The sequence below is a fragment of the Lepus europaeus genome, chromosome 19, assembly GCF_033115175.1.
Source record: "Lepus europaeus isolate LE1 chromosome 19, mLepTim1.pri, whole genome shotgun sequence".
NCBI classification, from domain to species: domain Eukaryota; kingdom Metazoa; phylum Chordata; class Mammalia; order Lagomorpha; family Leporidae; genus Lepus; species Lepus europaeus.
In genome coordinates, this window is record NC_084845.1 from 35,118,137 (window position 1) to 35,142,960 (window position 24,824).

At 40.2% G+C, this 24,824-nt stretch overlaps 1 protein-coding gene across 1 annotated transcript in view; it reads right to left on the bottom strand.

Annotated features, from left to right (window-relative positions):
• ITFG1 (integrin alpha FG-GAP repeat containing 1) overlaps positions 1-24,824 on the bottom strand; it is a 267,258-nt gene that overhangs the window by 155,690 nt on the left and 86,744 nt on the right. The window contains exons 7-8 of the mRNA XM_062177430.1: positions 13,904-13,965; positions 5,234-5,315 (exon numbers count right to left, since the gene is read on the bottom strand). Of these exons, the coding sequence (XP_062033414.1) occupies positions 5,234-5,315; positions 13,904-13,965 (144 nt within the window). The remainder of the gene's footprint in view (positions 1-5,233; positions 5,316-13,903; positions 13,966-24,824) is intronic.

Sequence of the window (24,824 nt, forward strand, 5' to 3'; positions counted from 1 at the left end):
GATTTTATCTTTAAAATCTCTGCTTTCCTATTTGTATTTACCACAATATTTTATGTATGATAGAGGTATAGTTTCTTCATTCTATTTGTAGGAGTTAGAGATTCTGTGAAACTACATGGCCCAGCAGCACTGTGGTGCAGAAGGTTAATGCCCTAGCCTGAAGAGCTGGCATCCCATATGGACGCTGTTTCGAGACCCAGCTGCTCCACTTCCGATCCAGCTCTCTGCTATGGCCTGGGAAAGCAGTAGAAGATGGCCCAAGTCCTTGGGCCCGTGCATCCATGTGAGAGACCCGGAAGAAGCTCCTGACTTTGGATTGGTGCAGCTCCGGCCGTTGCAGCCAACTGGGGAATGAAGCAGCGGATGGAAGACTTCTCTCTCTCCGTGTAACTCTTTCGAATAAATAAATAAATCTTAAAAAAAAAAAAAAAGAAAGAAACTACATGGCCCTTTCTAAGGGAGCTGTTCATACAACTCAGAAGGTAGGATCCATTCCATATGAACTTAGAAGTTCTATGACAAAAATTCAAACAATTCATTAAAAATTTTTACTGGGTAATAAATATACACTTTGTTCACATTCTTGGTTATTTTCTATATTTTACTTTCTCATTATTAAATTAATAATTTAATTTAATCACATCACAGAAAATCTAGGCAACAGGGAATAAGAGAATCCATTATCCTACTTTAACACCACCACTGATATCATTTTAATATATTTCTTTCTAGTGTTAGTTTTATTTCTTGAGGGAAATTTTAGGTGGGCTGGGAGCTATTTATACATTCTTTGTATAGGCTTCTTCCATGTCACCTATATCATTTATTCAAGCCTGTGATTTTTCTAAAACTGTGTTTATTTCTTGGCTGTCAATAACTTCTCTTGTCTTGGTTCAAAAGAAGTGGGTGGGATGGAAAATAGAGGGCAGGATGCAATTCAGAGATGTATTCAAAAGAATATTTTTCATAAGAAAGTGTGCATGTTGGATATATTAATATTCATAACCTTTTTAATGCTATCTGCTTTTTCGGACTCATTAAGTTTCTTTTGAAAAGACTAAAAATACATGGACTTTCAATAAAGTATTGTGGGATATGTATTAAAAGATTCCTGATACATTAAAAATATTTTATGTTTACTGGAAAATTACCTTAAGTTATTAAATACAGGGGAGGGGTTCAGCATTGTGGTGTGATGGGTTAAATTGCCACCTGTAACACTAGCATTCCTTAAGGGCACCGGTTCAAGTCCTGACTGCTCCACTTCTGATCTAGCACCCTGCTAATACACCTGGGAAAGCAGTGGAAGATGGCTCAAGTCCTTGGGCTCCTGTACCCAAGTGGGAGACCCCAATAAAGCTCCTGGCTTCAGCCTGGCCCAGCCCTGGCTGTTGTGGCCATTTGGGTAGTATACCAGCAGATGGAAGATCTCTCCGTCTCTGTATCTCCCTCTATCTCTCTGTAACTCTGCCTTTCAATGTAATAAAATATATCTTTAAAAAATAATAAATAAAACAAGGGAGAAAAGGTTGTTTCTTAATTTGATTATATACTGCATTTAATATCAATATATAGGGGCTGGTGCTGTGGCATTGGGGGTAAAGCCATCACTTGCAGTGCTGGTATCCCATATGGGTGCTGGTTCAAGTCCCGGTTGCCCTACTTCCGATCCAGCTCTTGGCTATGGTCTGGGAAAGCAGTAGATGGCCCAAGTCCTTGGGCTCCTGTACCCAAGTGGGAGATCCAGAAGAAACTTCTGGCTCCTGGCTTCAGATCAGTGCAGCTCTGGCTGTTGTGGCCAGGTGGGGAGTGAACCAATGGATGGAAGACCTCTCTCTCTCTCTCTCTTGCTCTCTCTCTGCCTCTCATCTCTCTGTGTAACTCTGATTTTGAAATAAATAAATAAATATTTAAAAAAATACCAATATATAAATGGTATAAATGGTAAATTAAAAAAATTCAGTAAAACTATCAATTTTTTAAAAAAACAAAGCATTTTATCCTATAAACACATGACTTTAATTGGAAGGTTTTTTTTTTTCCAAAGGTTCATTTGAAAGGCAGAGCCACAGAGAGAGCGAGCGAGCAAGAGACAGAGAGACAGAGATATCTCCCATCCACTGGTTCACTTCCCAAATGACCTCAACAGCCAGTTGTGGCTGAAGTCAAAAGTGAGGAACTCTATCCAGGTCTCCCACCTCAGTGGCAGGGGCCCAAGCACTTAGGACATTCTCCACTGCCTTACCAGGTACATTAGCAGGAAGCTAGATCAGAATTGGAGCAGCTGGGACTCGAACTGGCCCCATGATATGGGATGCCTCCATCACAGACAGTTGTGTAATCTGCTGTTCCACAATATGGGCCCCAGTTGGTTTTTATACATATTTTTTTAAAGCGTTTATTTGAAAGGCAGAGTTAATTTGTATTTTTTAAAGGAGTTATTTATTTATTTGAAAGGCAGAGTTAGAGAGAGAAGGGGCAATCTTCCATCTACTGGTTCACTCCCCAAATGGTTACAATGGCTAGGGTTAGGCCAGAGAGAAGCCAGGAGCCTGGGATTCCATCCAGGTCTCCCATGTGAGTGGTAGGAGCCCAAATACTTAGGTACCCTTCTGCTGCTTTCCCAGGCCCAATTAGCTGGGAGCTGGATCAGAAGCAGAGCAGATGGGACTTGAACCAGTGCTCATACTGAATGCTGGTGTCATAGGCAATGGCTTATCCAGCTGGCCCTAGGAGGGTCTTAATCAGGTGGTAAGGAGGTCAGGGAGATTTGGAACTTCATAAGAATTATATAATACATGTATATATATATTTTCCCTAAAGAGAGGCTGCCAAAAGGATCTATTATTAATCCAGAAAACCAATTCAATCAGAAAATTTTAAAAATATTTTTGTTCCATCAGTTTACTCATTTTATTAAAAATTGTAAACCAGGCATTGAAATTTACTAAAAAGTAAAGTAGTGTTCAATGTGAGAAAAATAAAATACAGTGCAACACAGAGATTCATGTTGAAATGTCCACCTTAGACCACCATGAAACTTCCTTAGCTGTAATAGGAGCCACTGCTGCTTCAGTCACCTGAGTGAAGAGCAGCTGTGACACAGAAAGCAAGTCTAGCAAAGATTTACCTCAACATTTCTGCTACTGTTTTTTTTTTTTTTTAAATTTATTTGACAGGTAGAGTTATAGACAGTGAGATAGACAGAGAGAAAGGTCTTCCCTCTGTGGGTTCACTCCCCAAATAGCCGCTACGGCCGGTGCTGTGCTGATCCGGAGCCAGGAGCCAGGTGCTTCTCCTGGTCTCCCATGCAGGTGCAGGGCCCAAGCACTTGGGCCATCCTCCGCTGCACTCCTGGGATACAGCAGAGAGCTGGACTGGAAGAGGAGCAACCAGGACTAGAACCTGGTGCCCATATGGGATGCTGGCACCACAGGCGGAGGATTAACCAAGTGAGCCACGGCGCTGGCCCCCCTGCTACTGTTTTAAGCCCAACACCGTGCCTTACTTTTATAGCGTTTTTCGAAACAGCCTTGTGAGGTAGATATTATGTCATTTCCAATTTATAAATGAGAAAACGGTCTATGAACACCATGACTGACATCTCATCTACAAAACCTTCAATGAACACAGGTTGAGGTGTTTGTCCACAAAAAGGACCAGCAGGAGGGAAATGAGCTTTGGACTTATTTATGTGTTGGTCATCTAGACTATGCTCTCATTTGAAATAAAAATCCTTTTAACAATACCTCTGACAAATGGTAAAAAGAGCCATGAATGTTTTAGGAGTTACTAACAAATATGAACAGGCAGCTGTGTAGAATCTTATGGAAATGGCCTGGCATTGTGGTGCAAACTTCCACCTGCAATGCTGGCAACCCATATCAGTGACAGGTCCAGCCCTGGCTGCTCAACTTCCAATCCAGCTCCCAGCTGATACACCTGGGAAAGCAGTGGAAGATGGCACAAGTGCTTGGGCCCCTGCACCCATATGGAGACCCAGATGAAACTTCTGGCTACTGATTTCAGCTTGGCCCAGCCTCAGCCATTGCTGACACTTAGGGAGTGAATCAGTGGATGGAAGATCTCTCTCTGTAATTACCTTTTAAATAAATAAACTAAAAAAAAATCTTATGGAAAATAGGAATACACATGTCCTTTTTGGGGGAATTCATTACAGATGTCACGGTTGTTTAGAATTAAGATATAAATAACATAATATATTTTAAAATTTTATTTATTTGAAGGGCAGAGACAGAACGAGAGCTATTTCCAACCTGTTGTTTCACTGCCTAAATACCTGCAACAGCCAGGTCTGGATCAGGCCGACACCAAGATGATGTAACTCAATCTGGGTCTGGCAAGTGGGTGACAGGAATCCAAGTATCTGAGCCACTATTTGCTGCCCTCAAGGGTACACATTAGCAGGAAACTTGAATCAGGAATGGAGCTGTGATTTGAACCCAGGCACACTGATACAGGATAGGAGCATCCCAAATGGCAGCTTAACTGTTGTGCCGAACTTTCACCCCTCAAGAATGACTGTTCATGATCAAGTTTCGAATAGCTGTTTCAAGTGGTCAGATTAATTCCTTCAATTCTGTATGTTCCATCCTTTTGATATATAAAGGTGAGCATCCCTAATCCAAAAACCTAAAATGTTCCAAAAGATAAAACTGTCTGAGTTGCTGATATGATGCCACAAATGGAAAATTCCATACCTGACCTCATGTGATAGTCAAAACATAGGTGTACTCACAATACTGTATAAAACACCCTTCAGATTACGTGTAGAATGTGTACTTACATATGAAACATAAATTAAATTTTGTGTTTAGACCTACATTGTATCCCTACGATTTATGTCATATGCCTATGAAAATATTCTAAAACAAAACAAAAATGTGAAATCTGAAACATTTTTGGTTCCAAGCATTTGAGATAAAGAGATATTCAACTACCACATGAAAAATTCACAATAATCATTATTTGGTATTCTCTAGAAAGCCTCACTGGACTTCTTGTTTTGGATCTTATACCTGCAAATTGGATTTAGTTATATTTTTTAAACATACATGCCATAAATTCCTCATTTTGGTATGGAGTTGATCCCAAGCCACACATAATACTAGAATAGGTATTTTTTAAATCTCCAGTTAGTTCTGAATACACTGAAGTCATTTCCTGACAAGGTCAGGAAGAGAGGAACTTGAAAGGTTAAAAACCGTCTTACCAAAGTCTGCAAAAGCTGACTGTCCAACCACGAGCATATTTTGAGGTTTTCCAAACACATTACTGACAGAGAAGTTTCCACCCTGTGAAAGGCAGAATATTGTGAATTATTCCATCATAACCCACTCGATACCAAGTGTAAAATAACGTATTTTAAATGAAGCAAGGAAAGAAATAATTTAAGGCTTTTGTAATAATGCACCAAAATTAATTTCTATTTTTAGTTTTACTTTTATTAAGAAACAAAAAACTACTGTGAGTTGAAAAAGAATACATGAATTTGGAGTGTCTTCCTTGCTGTCAATTCTGGTATAACATCATTATCAAGTCATCATCATAATTTTCGACAAAATGAGTGTCTTCTACTTCTGAGTACTATGGAAGGCTTTGAAGATATAATAAAAACAAGTTTTTGCCTTCAAAAAATTTCCAGTCCAGTTGGAAGACAGAATATAAGTTAGAAAGAATGAATATTTTAAGGTAACAGAATAAGTGGTATAAGTAGGTAGCAAAGACATTATGTTTTAAAGGTTTGAAGAAAAAAATCTATTGGGGATAATTAGAAAAAGATATTCAAATGAGAGAATTCTATTGATCTTTAAAGGATCAATTCATTATCACTCACCCCTGAAGCATAGCAAAATATCACAATAGTTGCCAAATGCTAAGTAGAAGTAAGTAGCTCAAATTGGAAAAGAGAACCCATGAGACTCTTTATTATGTTTATTCTGCCCAGAATCAAACAGCATACATCTGACTTCCAAAAATAGCAAGCATTTCTTTAAATTGTTGCCTTTTCTTTCTATAATTTTAGGTTGCAATGCATGAAAAAGCAAATCACATAGTGAATCTGGAATGTTGAGATCTCAGTTTTATAGGGAGCTCTCTTATCACTAACGTATTCACTGTTTGATATACTGACTCTGATTCCCATACACTTTATAATAAACTTTCAGACTAGTCTTTTCTTTATTATTCTTCTAAAGATACTGATCTGTAAATAAGTTCCTGAAGAAATCATCTTGTAGACAAAGGCACTACTACAAAAGCCCCAAAACCAAATACATAAGGACCATAAATAAGATTTGTTTTGCAAAAGACAATTTTCCAACCCAACATTATTAAAGTATTTTATGTACTTTTCAAGTGATTTTTCTATAGAAATCTTATCTACATAAGGGTATTAAACCTCAGGGTTCCCCTCTAGTCCTACCTGAAACCTGAAATTGCTTAAGAGATGTATCAAAGTTGTCAAATTTCTGACTCAACTGTTATATGCCTTTACACTTAAGAAAGATTGCACCATTATAGAGTGGACACAATGTTTCTTAAATGAATGGAAAGATCTCTCAAGATACAGCAGCCTCACATGAGATACAGCTGATATCAAATATACTGAGTCAAATGAATGAATTACTTTACTAAAGGTCTGTGAAATATGGTAAGGACATCTAGCAATGTTTTTAGATATGCCCTCATAATTCCTCCCATCAATACACACTGTAGGGGCTGGCACTATGGCTTACAGGTTAAAGCTGCCACTGCCATGCCAGCATCCATATGGACCCTGGTTCGAGTCCTGGCTGCTCCACTTCTGACCTAGCTCCCAGCTATGGCCTGGGGACGCTGTGGAAGATGGCCCAAGTCCTTGGGCCCTTGCATCCATATCGGAGACTTGGAAGAGCTCCAGGCCATGACAATGTTTTATTTAGATATATATTCCAACATTATTACTCCTTGTTTTTCATTCCACTTGGCAATACAAATCTATATTACTTAATTTCCTTCAGATTAGTATCATTTACATATTACTTGATAAAAATGATTTAATAAACTGCATCAATGTTATCACTGTCATTAGATTAAGATTTTAAAATGTATTTATTTTATTTTTGCTTAGTTGACAGGCAGAACAACAGAAGAGACATGGAGGGAGAAATCTTCTCGATACTGGTTCACTTTCCAAATGCCTTTAAAACAGCCACCGCTTGGCCAGGCTAAATCCAGGAGCCTGTAAGTCTTATCCAGGTTTCCCACACAAGTGGCAGGGACTCAAGACTTGGCTATCATCTGCTGACTTCCAGGATACACATTAGCAAAGTTAGATCAGAAAAGCTGAGTAGCTGGGAATCAGGTACCCCATTATGGGATGCAGGCACCCAAGTGGTGGGCTAATAGACTATGCCACAACACCAACCCCTAGATAACACATTTTGAAGTGGAACACGACTACACTTGTTTTCAGAGATGAAGCTGCTATGCAGTTATTTAACTTAGGAAGACAAACGTGATTATTATTCTTTCCCACTCTGAATATGATGTTTAAAAGAATACTAGACTAGGAGACAGATGAGTGGGTTCTAGTCCTGCTATCTTTGGAAGTTGTGCCACTTGGAGACAACCATACTACTCTGGGTTTTGGTTTTTCAACTGTTGATGGTATAAAGGTACTATTTACTTTCAGAGTTCGGAGAGGATTAAATGTAATGACAGATAAGAAAGTGCTTTGGAAAAAGTAGTAAGTGTAGTATCTGGCACCTACTGTCAAAGGTATTTTTAATTTTTTTTTTTTAACTGACTCATGGACTCCAATATGTGTCCTAGCCTTTTATTTATTTATTTTTTAAAGATTTGTTTTATTTGAAATGCAGAGTGACAAGAAAGGGTGAAAGTGAGAGAGAAGGAGGGATCTTCTACCTGTTGGTTTACTCCCCAAGTGTCTCCAACAGCCAGTTCTGGGCCAGGCTGAAGCCCAGAGCTTGGAATTCCATCTGGGTCACCTACATGTGAGGCAAGAATCCAAGCACTGGGTTTATCATTTGCTGCCTTCTCAGGCACATCAGCAGGAAGCTGTATTGGAAGGGTAGTAGTATGGGCCTGAACTGACACTCTGCTATGGGATGCAGGCCCACATGGTGGCTTAACTCACTGTGTCACAATGCCTATCTATCTATGCCATTCTTTCCTGTGGTGCTCTTACTGCCTGTACTGCTTCCCTTAGGTTCAAGGTTGGGTCAGCTCTCTAGTTGCAGCTGTCTTTATCTTTTCTTTCACTGATTTGGCTATTGATTTCTTGAGCAATGACTCAAGAGTAGAAATTTTAGGGACAGATCTCTTAGTTCAACTACCAGTTCCACTGTTTGTAGCCTTGAGGCCTAACTTGTTTTTTCTTTAAGGATCAGTTGGCCAGCGCTGGGGCTCACTTGGCTAATCCTCCACCTGTGGCACTGGCACCCCCAGGTTCTAGTCCCGGTCGGGGTGTTGGATTCTGTCCCGGTTGCCCCTCTTCCAGTCTAGTTCTCTGCTGTGGCCCGGGAGTGCAGTGGAGGATGGCCCAAGTGATTGGGCCCTGCACTCACATGGGAGACCAGGGGGAGGCGCCTGGCTCCTGGGTTGGGATCGGTGCAGCGAGCCGGCCATAGCAGCCATTTGGGGGGTAAACCAACAGAAAAGGAAGACCTTTCTCTCTGTCTCTTTCTCTAACTCTGCCTGTCAAAAAAAAAAAAAAAAAAAAGCCTGCGCCGCGGCTCACTAGGCTAATCCTCCGCCTTGTGGCACCGGCACACCGGGTTCTAGTCCCGGTCGGGGCACCGGATTCTGTCCCGGTTGCCCCTCTTCCAGGCCAGCTCTCTGCTGTGGCCAGGGAGTGCAGTGGAGGATGGGCCAAGTGCTTGGGCCCTGCACTCCATGGGAGACCAGGATAAGTACCTGGCTCCTGCCTTCGGATCAGCGCGGTGCGCTGGCCGCAGCGCGCCGGCCATGGCGGCCATTGGAGGGTGAACCAACGGCAAAGGAAGACCTTTCTCTCTGTCTCTCTCTCTCACTGTCCACTCTGCCTGTTAAAAAAAAAAAAAAAAAAAAAGGATCAGTTGACTTATCTCTAAAAATGCATTTTGTGAAGGTTACTAAGATAGCTCACATAAAGTACTTGGTATAGTGCCTACCACATAGTACATATTTAGTTAACACTACTACATTTGTAGTAGGAATAGCAGTAGTAAATGCCACTACTTCTGCTATCACCCAAGAAGCAGTGATTTCTGGTGTTTTTTGCTTGAATTCCAACCACAACTGCTATGTTGTAGCAAGTATCCTTTCATGAATAAGTACTGATGTATTTTTTACATTTAATGTCAACGTTGCCATATTAACACTGTTAAGAAATCACCAGGAAGCAATATGTGACAACTGTGTGAGCTTACCTTTACTCTGGTAGAGTAGTAGTTCTACACTGGGGCAATTTCATTACTCAGGGATCATTTGGCATTGACTGCAGACATTTCTGATTGTCACAGTTGTGGGCAGTTACTATTAACTACTTAGTAGATGCCAGGGCTATTTCTATATAATCTACAATGCACAGGAAAGGTCTCCTACATAAAGAATTAACTGGCCAAAATGGTGATATTATCAAGGTTAAAAATTCTGAGTAAAGGGTGGCCAAGGGTGTCTAGCTTTGCCATTCTTGATAACTCTTTTCATTCACGACACTTACTTACTCTCTTCTTTCAGTGCTAGGCCTGCATTTTGAGCTACTTCCTTGACATGCCTCTATTCTAAAATATTATTTCCTGCCGCCAAATAAGATACATCTGTTTTTTCTATTTCTGTTCCAGGTCACCAGAAGAAAACACAAGTTACTGTTGCATTAATGGTGATCCTCATTTTACTCCTTTAGACATTCACCTCTTTTCCCAGTTACTGTAAATTCTGGCAGGTTATCTCTACACCCCCAGATGTTTTACATCAACCTATCTGATATGCAGAAGCCAGATTAACTGTTGAGTCATGAAAACTCTAATCAGATTTAATGTCTTCTCAATGAATTTTTAAATAATCAAATTAGCTTATAAGTTAAGGCCTTTGCTGATCTTGTCTAAACCAATTTTTCTAATTTTATCTTTTAACATTCCTTTCATGTTCTGGCTCTAATCAGCCACTGTTTTCTTTCCATCCTCTTCCTTTCTCATTTATAATCACTAAAATCCTGCAAATCTGGACTAGCTACTTCAAATGCCATGTCTTTCTTGAAGTCTTCACAATAATTCTGGTCATATCAGATGGAAGCAACTGCTCTGTCATTCTCCTGTAGCGTGAGATTTATACTTCTCATCATACCAGCCAGAGCCACTTCTACTTACATCTCAGGCCTCTTCCTGGCCCATAAACTCTATCTCCCAGTGCACTACCATAAGACCCTGTCTACATCTGATCTTCTGCAAAGACTTGTTTTAGCTTTTGTACTTTTAATATCTAATATAGTTTTATAGCTTTTGTATTATTTTTGATCAATTAATGTCTCACTGTAAATACCCAATCACTGAATATAATCATTTTATAAAAACCGTGCTTTATCTCAATTAACGTTTAACTTACATTCTCCTTGATTTGTACTAATGACTTACTTATTGTAAACATACAACATTTTCTCTGACTAAATTTTTATTAGGTTCTTCTGAAATCTTTGCTTGATTACAACCAACTTTGAGATAATTATTTCTTTCCTTGTAGAGTTCAGTTTTAGCAAGAATCCTGTAAGGCTGGCAAGAATTTTTCACTCTCAATATCTACCCAAATTCCTTATCCCACATAATATCCCAGTTAATATCCACTAATTCTGGCCTGCGTTCAGCAAGCATTTTGTTAGGTCAATTTAGCACAGAATTACCCTTTTATTAGTAATTTCCCATGCACTGACACCAACCCTGTTCCTTGAGTATCAAGATTTTCCTATTTAGGAGTCCAGGTCTAACTCTCTTCCCTATTGTAAAACCTCATTACAGAGTCCCCTTGAGTAAAATCTGCCTTATCATCTTTGACAAGTGTCTTAGTAATTTTTGCCTTAATGGTTACTCACTGGATCCAGCTGCTTTATAAAGTAAGAGTAACCCTTAGTCCTCATTGTCCATCAAATAATTTTCTCTAAACACAACAGTTTTACTGGGAAGACAGATTCCTATTAAAATCTAGGAAAGAAGAAAGAAAATAGATTTTTCTTTATTCCTATTGAGTTGCTTCACTGTATTGATTGTCTTTACATCAGACTAGGCTGAGAGAACAACTTATACTTAAAAAAATGCTTGAGTTAGGTGTTTGAAACACTGGTTAAGATGCTGCTTAGGAAACCTGTATCCCTCATCTAAGTCCCTGGATTTGACCCTGCTTTACTTCTAATTTCAACTTCCGGCTAATGCTCACCTTGTAAGGCAGCATGTGATAGCTCAAGTGTCTGGGTCCCTGATACCCACATAGGAGTCTGGGATTGATGTCTGGGGTCTCAGCTTTGGCCTGGCCCAGACTGGGCATTCGGGGAGTGAACCAGCAGATGGACAACCTCTCTCTATCTCTGTCTTCCAAAATATAATACAATAAAATTTACAGATTGTTTTGTAACTTTGGATGCACATTCTACTTATTTGTAATAAGTACCCTTCTGCACAGTCAAGTAAGTTAATCAACACATCTCTCATTTTCTTTCTTTCTTTTTTTTTTTTTAAAAAAGATTTATTATTTATTTGAAAGGCAGAGTTATAGAGCCAGAGAGAGAGGTTTTCCATCTGATGGTTCACTCTCCAACTGGCCACAGTGGCTGCAGCTGGGCCAATCCAGTGCCAGGAGCCTAGAGCTTCTTCCAGGTCTCTCACATGGGAGGGGCCCATGGACTTGGGCAATCTTCTGCTTTCCCAGGTCACAGAAGAGAGCCGGATTGGAACTGGAGCAGCCAGGTCTTGAAGCGGGGTCCATATGGACCGGCATGGCAGGCAGCAGCTTTACCTGCTATGCCACAACACCAACCCCTGCATATCTCATTTTCTAACTCGAGATACAATCAAGGTAAGAATGGCCATCTTTAATCAAGCATCATAAAGATATAATAATCATGTTTCTATCATTAGAAAAAAATTATTTTTAAAATAGTATATTAAAAAAGATGTCTTGATTTAGATGTCTTAGTTTTCTTCATCTCAAAGAAAAAAAGATCAAATTGATTAGCTTAGAAGTAGTTCTAAGCTCTGATCTTGTCTAAGAAAAAGCCCCTCCTCATCTTAATTTTCTTCCTTGAAGAAACTGAGTCATGCCCCAATCCATGCTGTAAGACAATGGCTGACAAAGAGTTTTCTTCCACAAGTTTATGCTTTACATTTTTCATATCTGCTTACTTTTCTTCAGCATTTAGTAACATTGATGAAACACTACAGGTGTAAGTTGGATTGAAAAAAAGACAATCAGGAGTAAACAGATGGGGAATCAAGAGATTTAAAGCTGAAGTTTGGTAACTGTCTACATCATGCCAGGCATGTTACATATGTTGTTTCATTTACTCTTCACAAATATTCTATGAAGCAGAGATCTTTTATTTATTTATTTATTTTTTTTAGGATTTCTTTATTTATTTGAAAGTCAAAATTACAGAGAAAAGGAGAGACAGAGGGAGATCTTCTATCTGCTGGTTCACTTCCAAGTGTCTGCTATGGCCAGGGCTGGGCCAGGCCAATGCCAGGAGGTAGGAGCTTCATCTGGGTCTCCCACCTGGCTTCAGGGGCCCAAGCACCTGGGCCATCTTCTGCTGCTTTCCCAGGCACATTAGCAGGGAGCCGGATTGAAGTGGAGCAGCTAGGACACAAACTGGAGCCCATATGGGATTCTGGTGTTGCAGATGGTGGCTTAACCCACTGTACCACCAGTCCCCCCCCCCCCCCCCCATTCTTATTTATGAATTAGAGAGAATTAGAAGAATTAGAGAGAGGGAGAGGGAGAGACAGAGAGATTTTTCATGCACTAGTTCACTTCTCAAATGACTTCAGGAGCCAGGAGCTTCATCCGGGTCTCCCAAGTGAGTGCAGGTACCCAGGGACTTAGGCCATCTTCTCTACTTTCCCAAGCATATTAGCAGGGATCTGTATAGGAAGTGGAATAGCCAGGATGGGAATTGGTGCCCATGTAGTGGCAGGTTGTGGCTTCACCTATAATGCCAAAATGCCAGGCCCTGAGCAGAAATCTTAAACATTTTCATATGAGGAAGCTTTCCAAATGAGGAACATGATAGCGGTTGCCATTTGACATGTCTCAAATCCTGTCCTTTACTGAGCAACCTAAAATTCAACTTCAAAATTTAATCTTTCTTATAATCTATATCACAGTATAAATAAAATAAAATAAAATCATGATATCAGTTTGGGAATCTTGTACTCCTAAATCACAATGAAAAAACCTATTGGGGAAGACTTGTTCTAAATCCTAGTCAACTTGGCAGTAACTTTAGTGTCTGTTGTTTTTATTTCTAAAAGTATGCCTCAAGGCAGAGGAAAAATGAAGCCTTTTAGAAAGGGTTTTCTTCATAAACCATCATGCTGACAAATTAAATGACAGTAACCTCTCCCAACAGCTGACAGACTAGCAGGGGTCCTGTTAACATGTGCGTTAGGGCAGACTGATTGGTTTAATTGGCAGTCAGGCCTAAAAACCTGCAGAGGAGCTGCTGCTGCATGAATCATTTCCTTCAGCAATATTCAGCAGTTTGAATGCAGCAATGCAGCCAAAGGTTCTTAAAGTTGTTCTGTTTATTGTTGAAACCAACCAACCAAGTGATTACTTTGACTTTATTTTCTAAAATTGTGTGCTTTTATGGAAAGCCATCATTTAAAAATGCTTCAAAGGAAAGATTTCTTACCAAATTTTCCCATATCTCAAACTGGAAGTTATTAGAGCCAGACAATGTTGTGAGGAATAAATCTAGAAGGAACATAACAGAAATGTAAGTTTTGTAGGCATGCTGATGTGTACATTTAAAAACAGGAAGAAATGTAATCCATTAAAAATTACTACTACAATTCTATTTAAATATATTTTAAGTTATAGTGACAAGTTTGATCCCATTTAAAAAAAAAAAAAGAAAGCAGATGATCCTGGTTAGTGCAATAAGGAAAATGTATTTAAAGCGTGCCTTTGGTGTTTATCCTTCAAAAGCATTCTTTATTTTCAAGAACAATTATGCAGAGCACTTTGAAGCCCAAGTTATAATCTTGTCCATGACAAGGTGAAAGGTGGTGTTCTTATCGTAATCACATTTTGCATCCTTATTCTAAAAGTCATACTTGTCTGTATATCATAGTGAGGTTTCAGCATCATTTTAAATCATGGATTTCAGCACCCAAAATCTTTAGCACTCTTGTCATATGAGAAACAAACTGTTTCAAATTTTGAATAAAGAAAGTTTGTTTTATTGGAAAATACATTAATTTTAATAAACTCTATTTGAAAAACAATAGGCTGACAGTCAAATCAAACTTCCTATAATACAAAAGTCAGATGAATTGTATTACATTGCTTGCATAAAGGCAGTTTTATTCAGTGAATACTAAAGGTTTTGAAATGATGAGGTAACTCTCAAAGGAACCAAATTACATCTTTTATGCTTTACAATGTGGAAATTATTCAGAGTGACATGAAGACCATGACTATCTTAAAGGAAATATTTTTCCTTCATATTAAATATGCTTTGAAAACTATCATTCACATTTTAGCGTGCTTTCTGTAAGGGTTTTACATGAATTTAATAGTGCTGATTTATATACTAATTATAATTTCAAGACTTTTACAAAATCCCAAGAAAGATAAGTGATTTGTTTATTATTCTATAATGAGTTGAACTCCTCATTTCAGGTGGAACCATTATGTCCAAGTATTTGTATTTGTTTCCATAACACCAAACATGCTTTGCCTATGGATTCAGAAGTATAGCCTTTTATGAACTTAATCAATTTCTTTTATGCCACACATGTAGTCCCAATTAAGTTTACTACCATATTCCTCTAGGAAAATCTCAAACAATATCTGAGGTTCGCGTGATGATATTCCAATTCTGTATCATTCTCCCTTTCTCTACATTGCCCTCAGTATGATTAAAAAACAGTGCACATTTAATCTCATTCTTTTTCTTCTAGAATGTAGGGCAAATCCCTTACATATCAACTGAAGGCTGCCTTACCTATGTTTTCAGGCATATTTCTTGCTATTCTCTCACAAGAAGGTTGTATTACAGAAAGACCAATGCTACTGACAGACTTTATAATATTCTTTCACATCTATTCTGTACATGCCATTCCTTCTCTCTGTACTGCCCTTCTACATCATAGCCATCTGATGAGTCATTTCTTTAAATCTGGCTCACTAGACCCCAGTGAAAAAAAGAAGCCTCAAAGAAGGATGTACTTTTCTCTGAAGGGAGGAGAGAACTTCTACTTTGCTTATGGTCTTGTCTAAACACTGACAGAGTTTGTGGACTCAAAGGCTTCCACAGCCTTGGCAGCGCCTGTCATGAGCCTCGGGTGATCACTGACATCAAAAATAAGAGTGTTAATTGTTAAATCAACAACAGGAGTCACTATGCACATACTTCCCATGTAGAACCTCTGTCCTTAATGAGTTGTACTATGAGAATTAATGGTAAAACTTGTTCTCAAATAGTACTTTATACTTTGTGTGTGTGTAAATTGTTGAAATCTTTACTTAGTATAGAGTTCGTCTTCTGTATATAAAGTTAACTAAAAATGAATCTTAATTAAGAATGGGATGAGGCCGGCACTATGGCTCACTAGGCTAATCCTCCACCTAGCGGCACCGGCACACCGGGTTCTAGTCCCAGTCGGGGCACCAGATTCTGTCCCAGTTGCCCCTCTTCCAGGCCAGCTCTCTGCTATGGCCCGTGAAGGCAGTGGAGGATGGCCCTAGTGCTTGGGACCTGCACCCCATGGGAGACCAGGAGAAGCACCTGGCTCCCGCCTTCGGATCAGTGCAGTGCACCAGCCGCAGCGCGCCGGCCGTGGCGGCCATTGGAGGCTGAACCAACGGCAAAGGAAGACCTTTCTCTCTGTCTCTCTCTCACTGTCCACTCTGCCTGTCAAAAAAAAAAAAAAAAAAAAAAAGGGATGAGCGAGGGAGTAGGAGGTGGGGTGGAATAGAGATGGGAGGATGGGTATTGGGGGGGAGAACCTCTATATTCTTAAAGCTGTACCCATGAAATTTGTATTCATTAAATAAAAGCTTTCTTAAAAAAAAAAAAAACTGGCTCACCTGGCTCCTTCCTTCCTGAACAGTTGGCACTACATAGGCATACTTCTTTCTCCCTTATTATTCCTCTATGATACCTCTATCATGATGATTATTAAAATATACCACGAAGTTCTGGTTTCACATTTTTCTTTCTGGAGCTTCTTGGGAGGAGGAGTCATGCCTAACTGATTTTTGGTTCCTATGTACTTGGCAATAGTATGTGTTCAAATGATTATTGAATAACTAAGGGACACCTGCTGTATGTATTTTGTGATTCCTGAAATTTTCCTTGGACTGTCTAAAAATAGTTACTCTACTTCATCTTTAAATGGAATGCCTTGGGAAAAGAAAGGTCTTGTGTTAAGGCATTTTATTAAACATAAGTATGAATGATTACAGTGACTACTGTAGTTAAGTGTTCAAAAGCTGTTATATTTGGAAGAAGTAAAAGGGGCAATCATGCTGGCACCTAACACAGGTGAATTTGTTCACATTCAAGAAACAAGCTCTTGAAACTCTTAACCAATCTGAGAATAAATGAGGAGGCACCTTGCCAATAGGAGACCAAAGGCTCAGTGCCCTGATAAGGCAGTAGTTTCATGGGATTGGAAGAAGTATTCTGTTCCTATGTATGAGCTAAGCAGGGATGCTTAGGGCAAGTGACAGATGACTACTAACAACTGTCACTGATGTTGTATTAGTCTGAATATATATTTGCATTTAAGGTGATAACTTACGGGCTTCCTGTTGCTTCATGAATATCTATAGATTTTAAGAACTGCAACACACCATGCTGACTCTATTTCCATAGTTTCACTAGCTATTTATTTAAAACTTTGAAAAGTAGCACAAGCTAGATGACAGACTTGAAGTATGATGTACAAAATCTATTTTAAAAATCTTACTTCAAAGTAATCACAGATCATTAAAATTATAGTAGTATAACATTCTCATACATAGGTGAAATGGTCATTTTCCCATTCAGTTATTATTTACACTCATTGTCTATATTCCCACTAAACTAGGGTCTTTTTGTTTTTTAGTTGTTAAACTTCTTATTAGGCAAAATATTAAGCCTTTTTACTATAATGTAGATTTAAATATGTTGTATCAAAGAATTAAAAGAAAAAGAAAGGGAGAAGAGGCTAAGAGGGAGGGGGGAAGGATGGAAAAAAAGGGGGAAGCGAATATCATTATGTTCTTATTATTCTATCTACAAAGCACACTGAGTCTGGTAACAACTAATTAAAAATTGGGGGCGACACCGAGTTGCAGTAGGTTAATCCTCCGCCTGCCATGCTGGGCATCCCATATGGGCGTTGGTTCTGGTCCCAGCTGCTCCTCTTCCAATCCAGTTCTCTGCTGTGGCCTGGGAAAGCAGTGGAAGATGGCCCACGTGCTTGGGCCCCTGCACCCACATGGGAGACCGGGAAGAAGCACCTGGCTCCTGCCTTTGGATCGGCGCAGCTCTGGCTGTTGCCACCGTTTAGGGAGTGAACCAACATAAGGAAGACTTCTCTGTCTGTTCCGCCCTCTCACTGTATGTAACTCTCTCAAATAAATAAATAGAATCTTTTAAAAAACTAATTAAAAATTAAAATAAAAAAATTTTTTTAAACTTTTATTTAATGAAAAAATAAAAAATTTTTAAAAACGGGTTATAAAAATTAGTGGATCCTTCCACCTTGATTACAAAAGTAATATGTGCTTGTTCTATGAATTTTAAAAACTATGGCAATGTTTAAAGAATATAAAAATTACTAATAATTCCACCCCCAGAGATAAGCACCATTAACATGCATAAATATTTCTGATCCTAGACAGGGGTGCAGGGTAAAGGGTACAGGAGTAGAGTGGGTAGGCCACACTATGTGTGACTGAGCTCAGTCCAAGTGTAGCGTTTTTGTGGTGAGTAGCTCTGTTTCTTTGATTTTTCTCATGAAACAGCCTTGCCCTGTCATACCCAGAAGGGTCTGTGAGAAGGGATTTAATTCTTCATGTTTATCACCACTCATACCCATCTCGAGTACTTTAGCTGCTCTTCATTACTGGGAGAAAATAAATTTGTTAAGCTACTAAAAAATAAAAATCCTATTTCATTATTCAATTATGCAAAGAACAAAATGGAAGATTCATTATCGGGAGAAATAAAAACTGAGAAAATTAATTACTAACAATTCAATATAAAGAATTATTGTTTGAATGAAACAATTACTAGAAAAAATTTAAGTCAACAAAGCAATAAAATCTCACCCTTCTACATGGTTCAGTGTAATTCATGTAATTAAAGGGAAAGTACTCAAGACATTAGACCCAGGTCCCATCTTAGAAATGAAGAACTTATTCTCTCAGCTGATGGAGAGTCAATCTTCTTTGTAAAAGCTTCTGGGCAAGCCTGCAGGAGAAATCTTCGTGCAGAGGGATAAAGAATGGACCTGCTCACTACAACTCAGCACAACTCTGCAGGACCATTTTCAGTTTTGGAGATCCTCAGGGGGTTCTGATGCTTTTACTGATACAGAATTTCAACCCCACTCTTCTTGCTTTCCTTCCTTACACTGGCAGTGACTATTAAATGTACTCTTCAAAATAAAACTTCATACACATGAATCTCACTCTCAGAGTCTGCTTTCCAGGGTACCCAACCAACAACATTTGGTACCAAAAGTGATCTGAGAAAGCACACACTAAGGTGAGACTTTGAAGTGGCTCACCTGGGCTAGCAATAAGGATGCTCTCATGGTGGTGGGGATGGGGTAGGGGGGCAGTAAGTGAGCCCAAATAGCCCCATAGATAGCACTATTTTTAACAATGCTGTCTTGGCATAGCATTCTGGTAGAAGAGAATGTACTATTATATGTAATAATTTAAGATTTCTGAGAAATAGGAGGTAAACTAAATACAAGGACAGTGGAATTAAATGGCTATTTTTATGCTTAAATGATGAAACAGAGGAAAGTCACAAAGGCTGTGCATGCTACATCAGAAATCAGTATGTAAGGCAATGGGGCTCTTGGATTATAATAGATTCTCATCTCCTGATGCTGGTAGGGAAAGAAGACCATGGATAGTAAGAGTAGAAAAACTTCCAAGAATGCTAAATTCTCAATCTACGCATATCAGCTACATTCAGGTTAGGGTCTTAGGTGGAAAAGATTGCTACTTGACACATGGATTGAATGAATCTGATAAACTGAATTCTCAGAATCACTTTAATCTTCAGAGTCTGGTGAAGTAGCCCACCATTCACAAAACAAGGCTAGCATTCTCTTATATTGAAGGTAATGAAGTTTCTGCCCCCACAAGGAACACGCTCCTCCATTTCTAGTCTGTCCCAGCTTCTCTCCTGACATCCAGGCCAAAAAGTAGGGTTAAATTACCCAGTAACCTGATAAGGAATGTGATGGATATGTAAGAGAAAAAGAGACTATTTCTTGAACTAAATCCAGGACTTAGGTAACATGTATTGGGCAGGAGCCAGGGGAGTATGCATGAGACTATACTGTGTGACTGCTTGGTCAAGGTCAGTGTGAAAAGTTGGAAAGATGGGGTGTGGCATAAGGAGAATGGGCTGGGAGGATGAGGCAGAATAGAGTTGGTGAAATGTTGATTATGTTGGACGGGTTCCACCTTGGAAGTGATAGGAATTCATTTTACAGTAATAGACACAAGTATTCTGGATATGGATGAACCTTTCTTATCTTGGAGATGAAATTAAAAAAGTGAATAGAAGAGTGAGCACTTGCAGCAGTGGCTGAGATGCTGTTTGGAATATCCACATCCCCTTTCAGAGCGTCTGGGTTCAAGTTCTTGCTCTCTTCCTGATTACAGCTTTCTGCTAACACACACCCTGGAAGTAGCAGTTGATGGCTCAAATACATGGGTTTCCTGCTCCCACATGGAAGATCTAGACTGAGTTCTTGGCTCCCAGATTCAATCTGACCCAGGCCTGCTAATAGTGGACATTTGTGGAGTGAACCAGAGGATAGATGGAAGATCTCTCTGTCCTTTAAATAAATAAATAAATAAATAATACAAAATTTAAAAAATGAAATAGAAACTTGATTACTGACATCACTAGTACTGACTTGAAGAAATAGCCCATAACAAACGATTCCATCATTACTTATGAAAAATTCAGGATGTAAGCGCTAAGCTATGTTTCTTCATTACATTTTTTAAGAAATAAAATAGTGAAAACATCCAACGTATATACATTGTCCCCTAGAAGCTACATAGTCAAGTAAGGGTATATAAAAACTTCAGATGGCTTTTTGCTTCAATTATCTCTATTCATTGCTTGAAAGGACTAAGCTACTGCATTTTTTTTTGTTTATGAAGTACAGCATAGCCTTCCCTTCAAATGAAGAGCCCTCTGTTTAAAGCTGGCATCAAAAGTGCTATAGTTTGGATGTGGTTTGAATGTGTCCCTCAAAGGTTCAAGTGTCAGAAGCCTGGTCTCCAACGTGGCAGTGCTGAGGTGGCAGAACCTTTAAGAGGGGGGACTTAGAGCGTCATGGGGCACTACCCTCTGATGGGTTTACTACTGGTATTGTGGAGTGGGTTGGTTCCTGTGAGAATAAGCTGTTATAAAAAAACAGCAAGCCCTGTCCAACTCTGGTCTCTTGCTTCTTGTCTTGTAGCATCTCTCCCTCTTGAACTTCTGTCACTGTGATGCCATTGCATAACATCCTTACCAGAACTAAGCAGATGCAAATGCTATGCTCTTGAACCTCCAGAATTTTGAGTTAAACATCTTTTCCTTATGAAATACTCAGCTTCAGGTATTTTATTACAGTAACTGAAAATGGACTAAGATAAAAAGTTTTAGAAATTCTAGAAATTTAGCCGGCGCTGCGGCTCACTAGGCTAATCCTCCGCCTTGCGGCACCGGCACACCGGGTTCTAGTCCCGGTCGGGGCACCGATCCTGTCCCGGTTGCCCCTCTTCCAGGCCAGCTCTCTGCTGTGGCCAGGGAGTGCAGTGGAGGATGGCCCAAGTCCTTGGGCCCTGCACCCCATGGGAGACCAGGAGAAGCACCTGGCTCCTGCCATCGGATCAGCGCGGTGTGCTGGCTGCAGCGCGCTACCGCGGCGGCCATTGGAGGGTGAACCAACGGCATAAGGAAGACCTTTCTCTCTGTCTCTCTCTCACTGTCCACTCTGCCTGTCAAAAAAAAAAAAAATATGGACAAAAAATTAAAAGCATGCGTGCAGAATGATTTTGGGCCAGAAACACCAATTTTCAACCTCTGGAGATTAATGGTGTAGTTATAAATTTGTTTGCAGAGATCCAACCCTACCTGCTGTATTTCACAGTATTAATTAATTCTGCCAGGGGCAGGTGCTGTGGTGTAGTGTGAAAAGCCAATGCCTGCAGTGCTGGCACGCATATGGGTGCCAGTTCAAGTACTGGCTGCTCCACTTCAGATCCAGCTTCCTGCTAATGGGCCTGGGAAAGCAGTGGCAGATGGCCCAAGGACTTAGCCCCTGCACCTACTTGGAAGACCCAGAAGATGCTCCTGGCTCCTGGTTTCAGATTGGCCCAGCTCCGGCTGTTGCAGCCACTTAGGAAGTAAACCAGCAGATGGAGGATGTCACTCGTTCTGACTCCCTTTCCTTTCCTCCCCCTTCCCCTTCCCCTTCGCCTTTCCCCTTCCCCTTCCCCTTCCCTTTCCTTTTTTTTAACAGGCAGAGTGGACAGTGAGAGAGAGAGAGACAGAGAGAAAGGTCTTCCTTTTGCTGTTGGTTCACCCTCCAATGGCCACTGTGGCCGGCGCGCTGCGGCCAGCACACTGCGCTGATCTGAAGCCAGGAGCCAGGTGCTTCTCCTGGTCTCCCATGGATGCAGGGCCCAAGGACTTGGGCTATCCTCCACTGCATTCCCAGGCCATAGCAGAGAGCTGGCCTGGAAGAGAGGCAACCAGGACAGAATCCGGCGCCCCAACCGGGACTAGAGCCCGGTGTGCCGGCGCTGCAGGCGGAGGATTAGCATGACTCTCACTCTCTCAAATAAATAAATAAAATCTTTATAATATTCTTAACAGAAGCACTAATTCAGCAGGATAACATGAAGAACCTGTTTGAGTGTGTCCTCACTCCCAAGACACCCCCCCCTTTTTTTTTTTTGACAGGCAGAGTGGACAGTGAGAGAGAGAGAGAGAGACAGAGAGAAAGGTCTTCCTTTGCCGTTGGTTCACCCTCCAATGGCTGCCGCGGCCGGTGCGCTGCGGCCGGCGCACCGCACTGATCCAAAGCCTGGAGACAGGTGCTTCTTCTGGTCTTCCATGGGGTGCAGGGCCCTAGCACTAGGGCCATCCTCCACTGTACTCCTGGGCCATAGCAGAGAGAGCTGGCCTAGAAGAGGGGCAACCGGGACAGAATTTGTCGCCCCAACCGGGACTAGAACCCGGGGTGCCGGCACCACAGGCGGAGGATTAGCCTGTTGAGCTGCAGCGATGGCCAAGACACCCTTCTTAGGAAGATGTCTAAACCTGGAGGAATAATTTCAAAATTTCACTTTTTTTTAAGTTCATAATCTTCTACTTAGACTTTTCCCTTTCTTTTCTAAAGTTGAGCCCCAAAATGAAGATTCACCACACTTAGAAGACAGCTCTGACTACCTGTAACTTAAGAGTGTACCCAAGATAGAAAGACTCAAATGCTATACTCTGGAACACAGGCCCACATTACTACTGAAAGCCTAATGCTAGGTAAACAATAGGCAAATTCCCACCCTGTAATAACTTCAACCGTCAAATCATGACCAGAAATACGTTAAAAAAAGGCTGGATTTACCTCAGTTTGTATATGAACATGAAAATCTTAGAACAAAATAATAACCTCCAAGCCAGGCTGCTGGCAGTAAATAATGACAAAACCTATTAACTGCATTGAAATAAAATGTCTAAAGGGGTTATGATTTACATTTTTTAAGGGTTGCTAATAATCGAGAACTGGATAAATTCTAATTACTACATTCTTTAAAATGTGCTTTTAATTTTTCAAAGACTTTTTAAAAATTGTTTTGTTATTTTCACTTCTTATTTATAAATTTATTTATTTATTTGGAAGTCAGAGTGACAGGGAGAGAGGGATTTTCCATCCAATGGTTCACTCCCCAAATGGCTGCAATGGCTGGGGCTGTGCCAGGCCGAAGCCAGGAACCAGGAGCTTCTTCTGGGTCTCCTATGTGGGTTCAGGGCCCTAAGCACTTGGACCACCTTCTGCTGCTTTCCTAGGCACATTAGCAGGGAGTTGGATCAGAAGTGGAGTAGTCAGGGCATGAATAGGTGCCCATATGGAGACAGGTGTTGCAGGTGGCAGCTTTATCTGCTATGCCACAATGGCCAGTCCCCTAATTACTACATTTTTATTATAGGAGTTATCATAAACTTGGGTGTTGAATTGTTCAAAGAAATGTAATCAAAGTAATTGTGATAAGTTAATGATCTTCAAAGACTCAACAATATTTTGAAGCCTACTGTTTTATGTAACATACTCTCAATTGAAGTCACATTGTTTCTTTAACCTCTGTGAGGCTAAGAACTTAAGGAATTTGGGGGAGATTCTACAGTTTCAGTATTTTTATCATGGAATGTTTTGATGGGTTAATAGACATTAATTCAAAACTCAAGTAAGAAAAGACCCTCTACCTTCTAGAAGAGACTTTTCTAGAAAGCAAAGAACTCAATAAAGATTATATTTAATGATGGAAAGAACTGGACTACAGGAACTTAGCATCACTATGATTTTCTGCTTTTCCCATCAATTCTCATTTATGTAAATTTACTTGCAGTTGTTTTTAAATACAAATGTTACAACTGTGTGCTGATTTTTTTTTTTTTTAAGGGCAACGATGTCAGCCTGCATCCACTTGGTTTATGCACTAGCGTCTCCTACTTCCATTAGCCCCTTTCATTCCCACATCCTCATCCTTTCTTACCATGTCCACCTGTGCCTCATTTACAAATTTATAGACATTACACTTGCAAATTGCTCAACAGCTGCCTACAAAAACTACACTATATGAAAAGGCTTTTTTTTTTTTTTGACAGCTGGAAGATGGTATGCTAGATTTTTCCCAATGAAAAGATTTTATGTCAGTCTATGGTGATGTTAAAGGATGTCCAGAAAATGCATTTTTAACAGAATTCTAAATTTTCATGACATGATGGACACTTACACATGGGGTTTGAGTTAGAAAAGAAACCCAATTTTGATCACAGAAATACTGGCCAGATATTTAAAAATCAAACTCAATCTGAAAGCAATTTGTTTCTTTTTTTTTTAAGTTTTTTTTTTTTTTTTTTTTTTTGACAGGCAGAGTGGACAGTGAGAGAGAGACAGAGAGAAAGGTCTTCCTTTGCCATTGGTTCACCCTCCAATGGCCACCGCGGTAGGCGCACTGCGGCCGGCACACCGCGCTGATCCGATGGCAGGAGCCAGGTGCTTCTCCTGGTCTCCCATGGGGTGCAGGGCCCAAGGACTTGGGCCATCCTCCACTGCACTCCCTGGCCACAGCAGAGAGCTGGCCTGGAA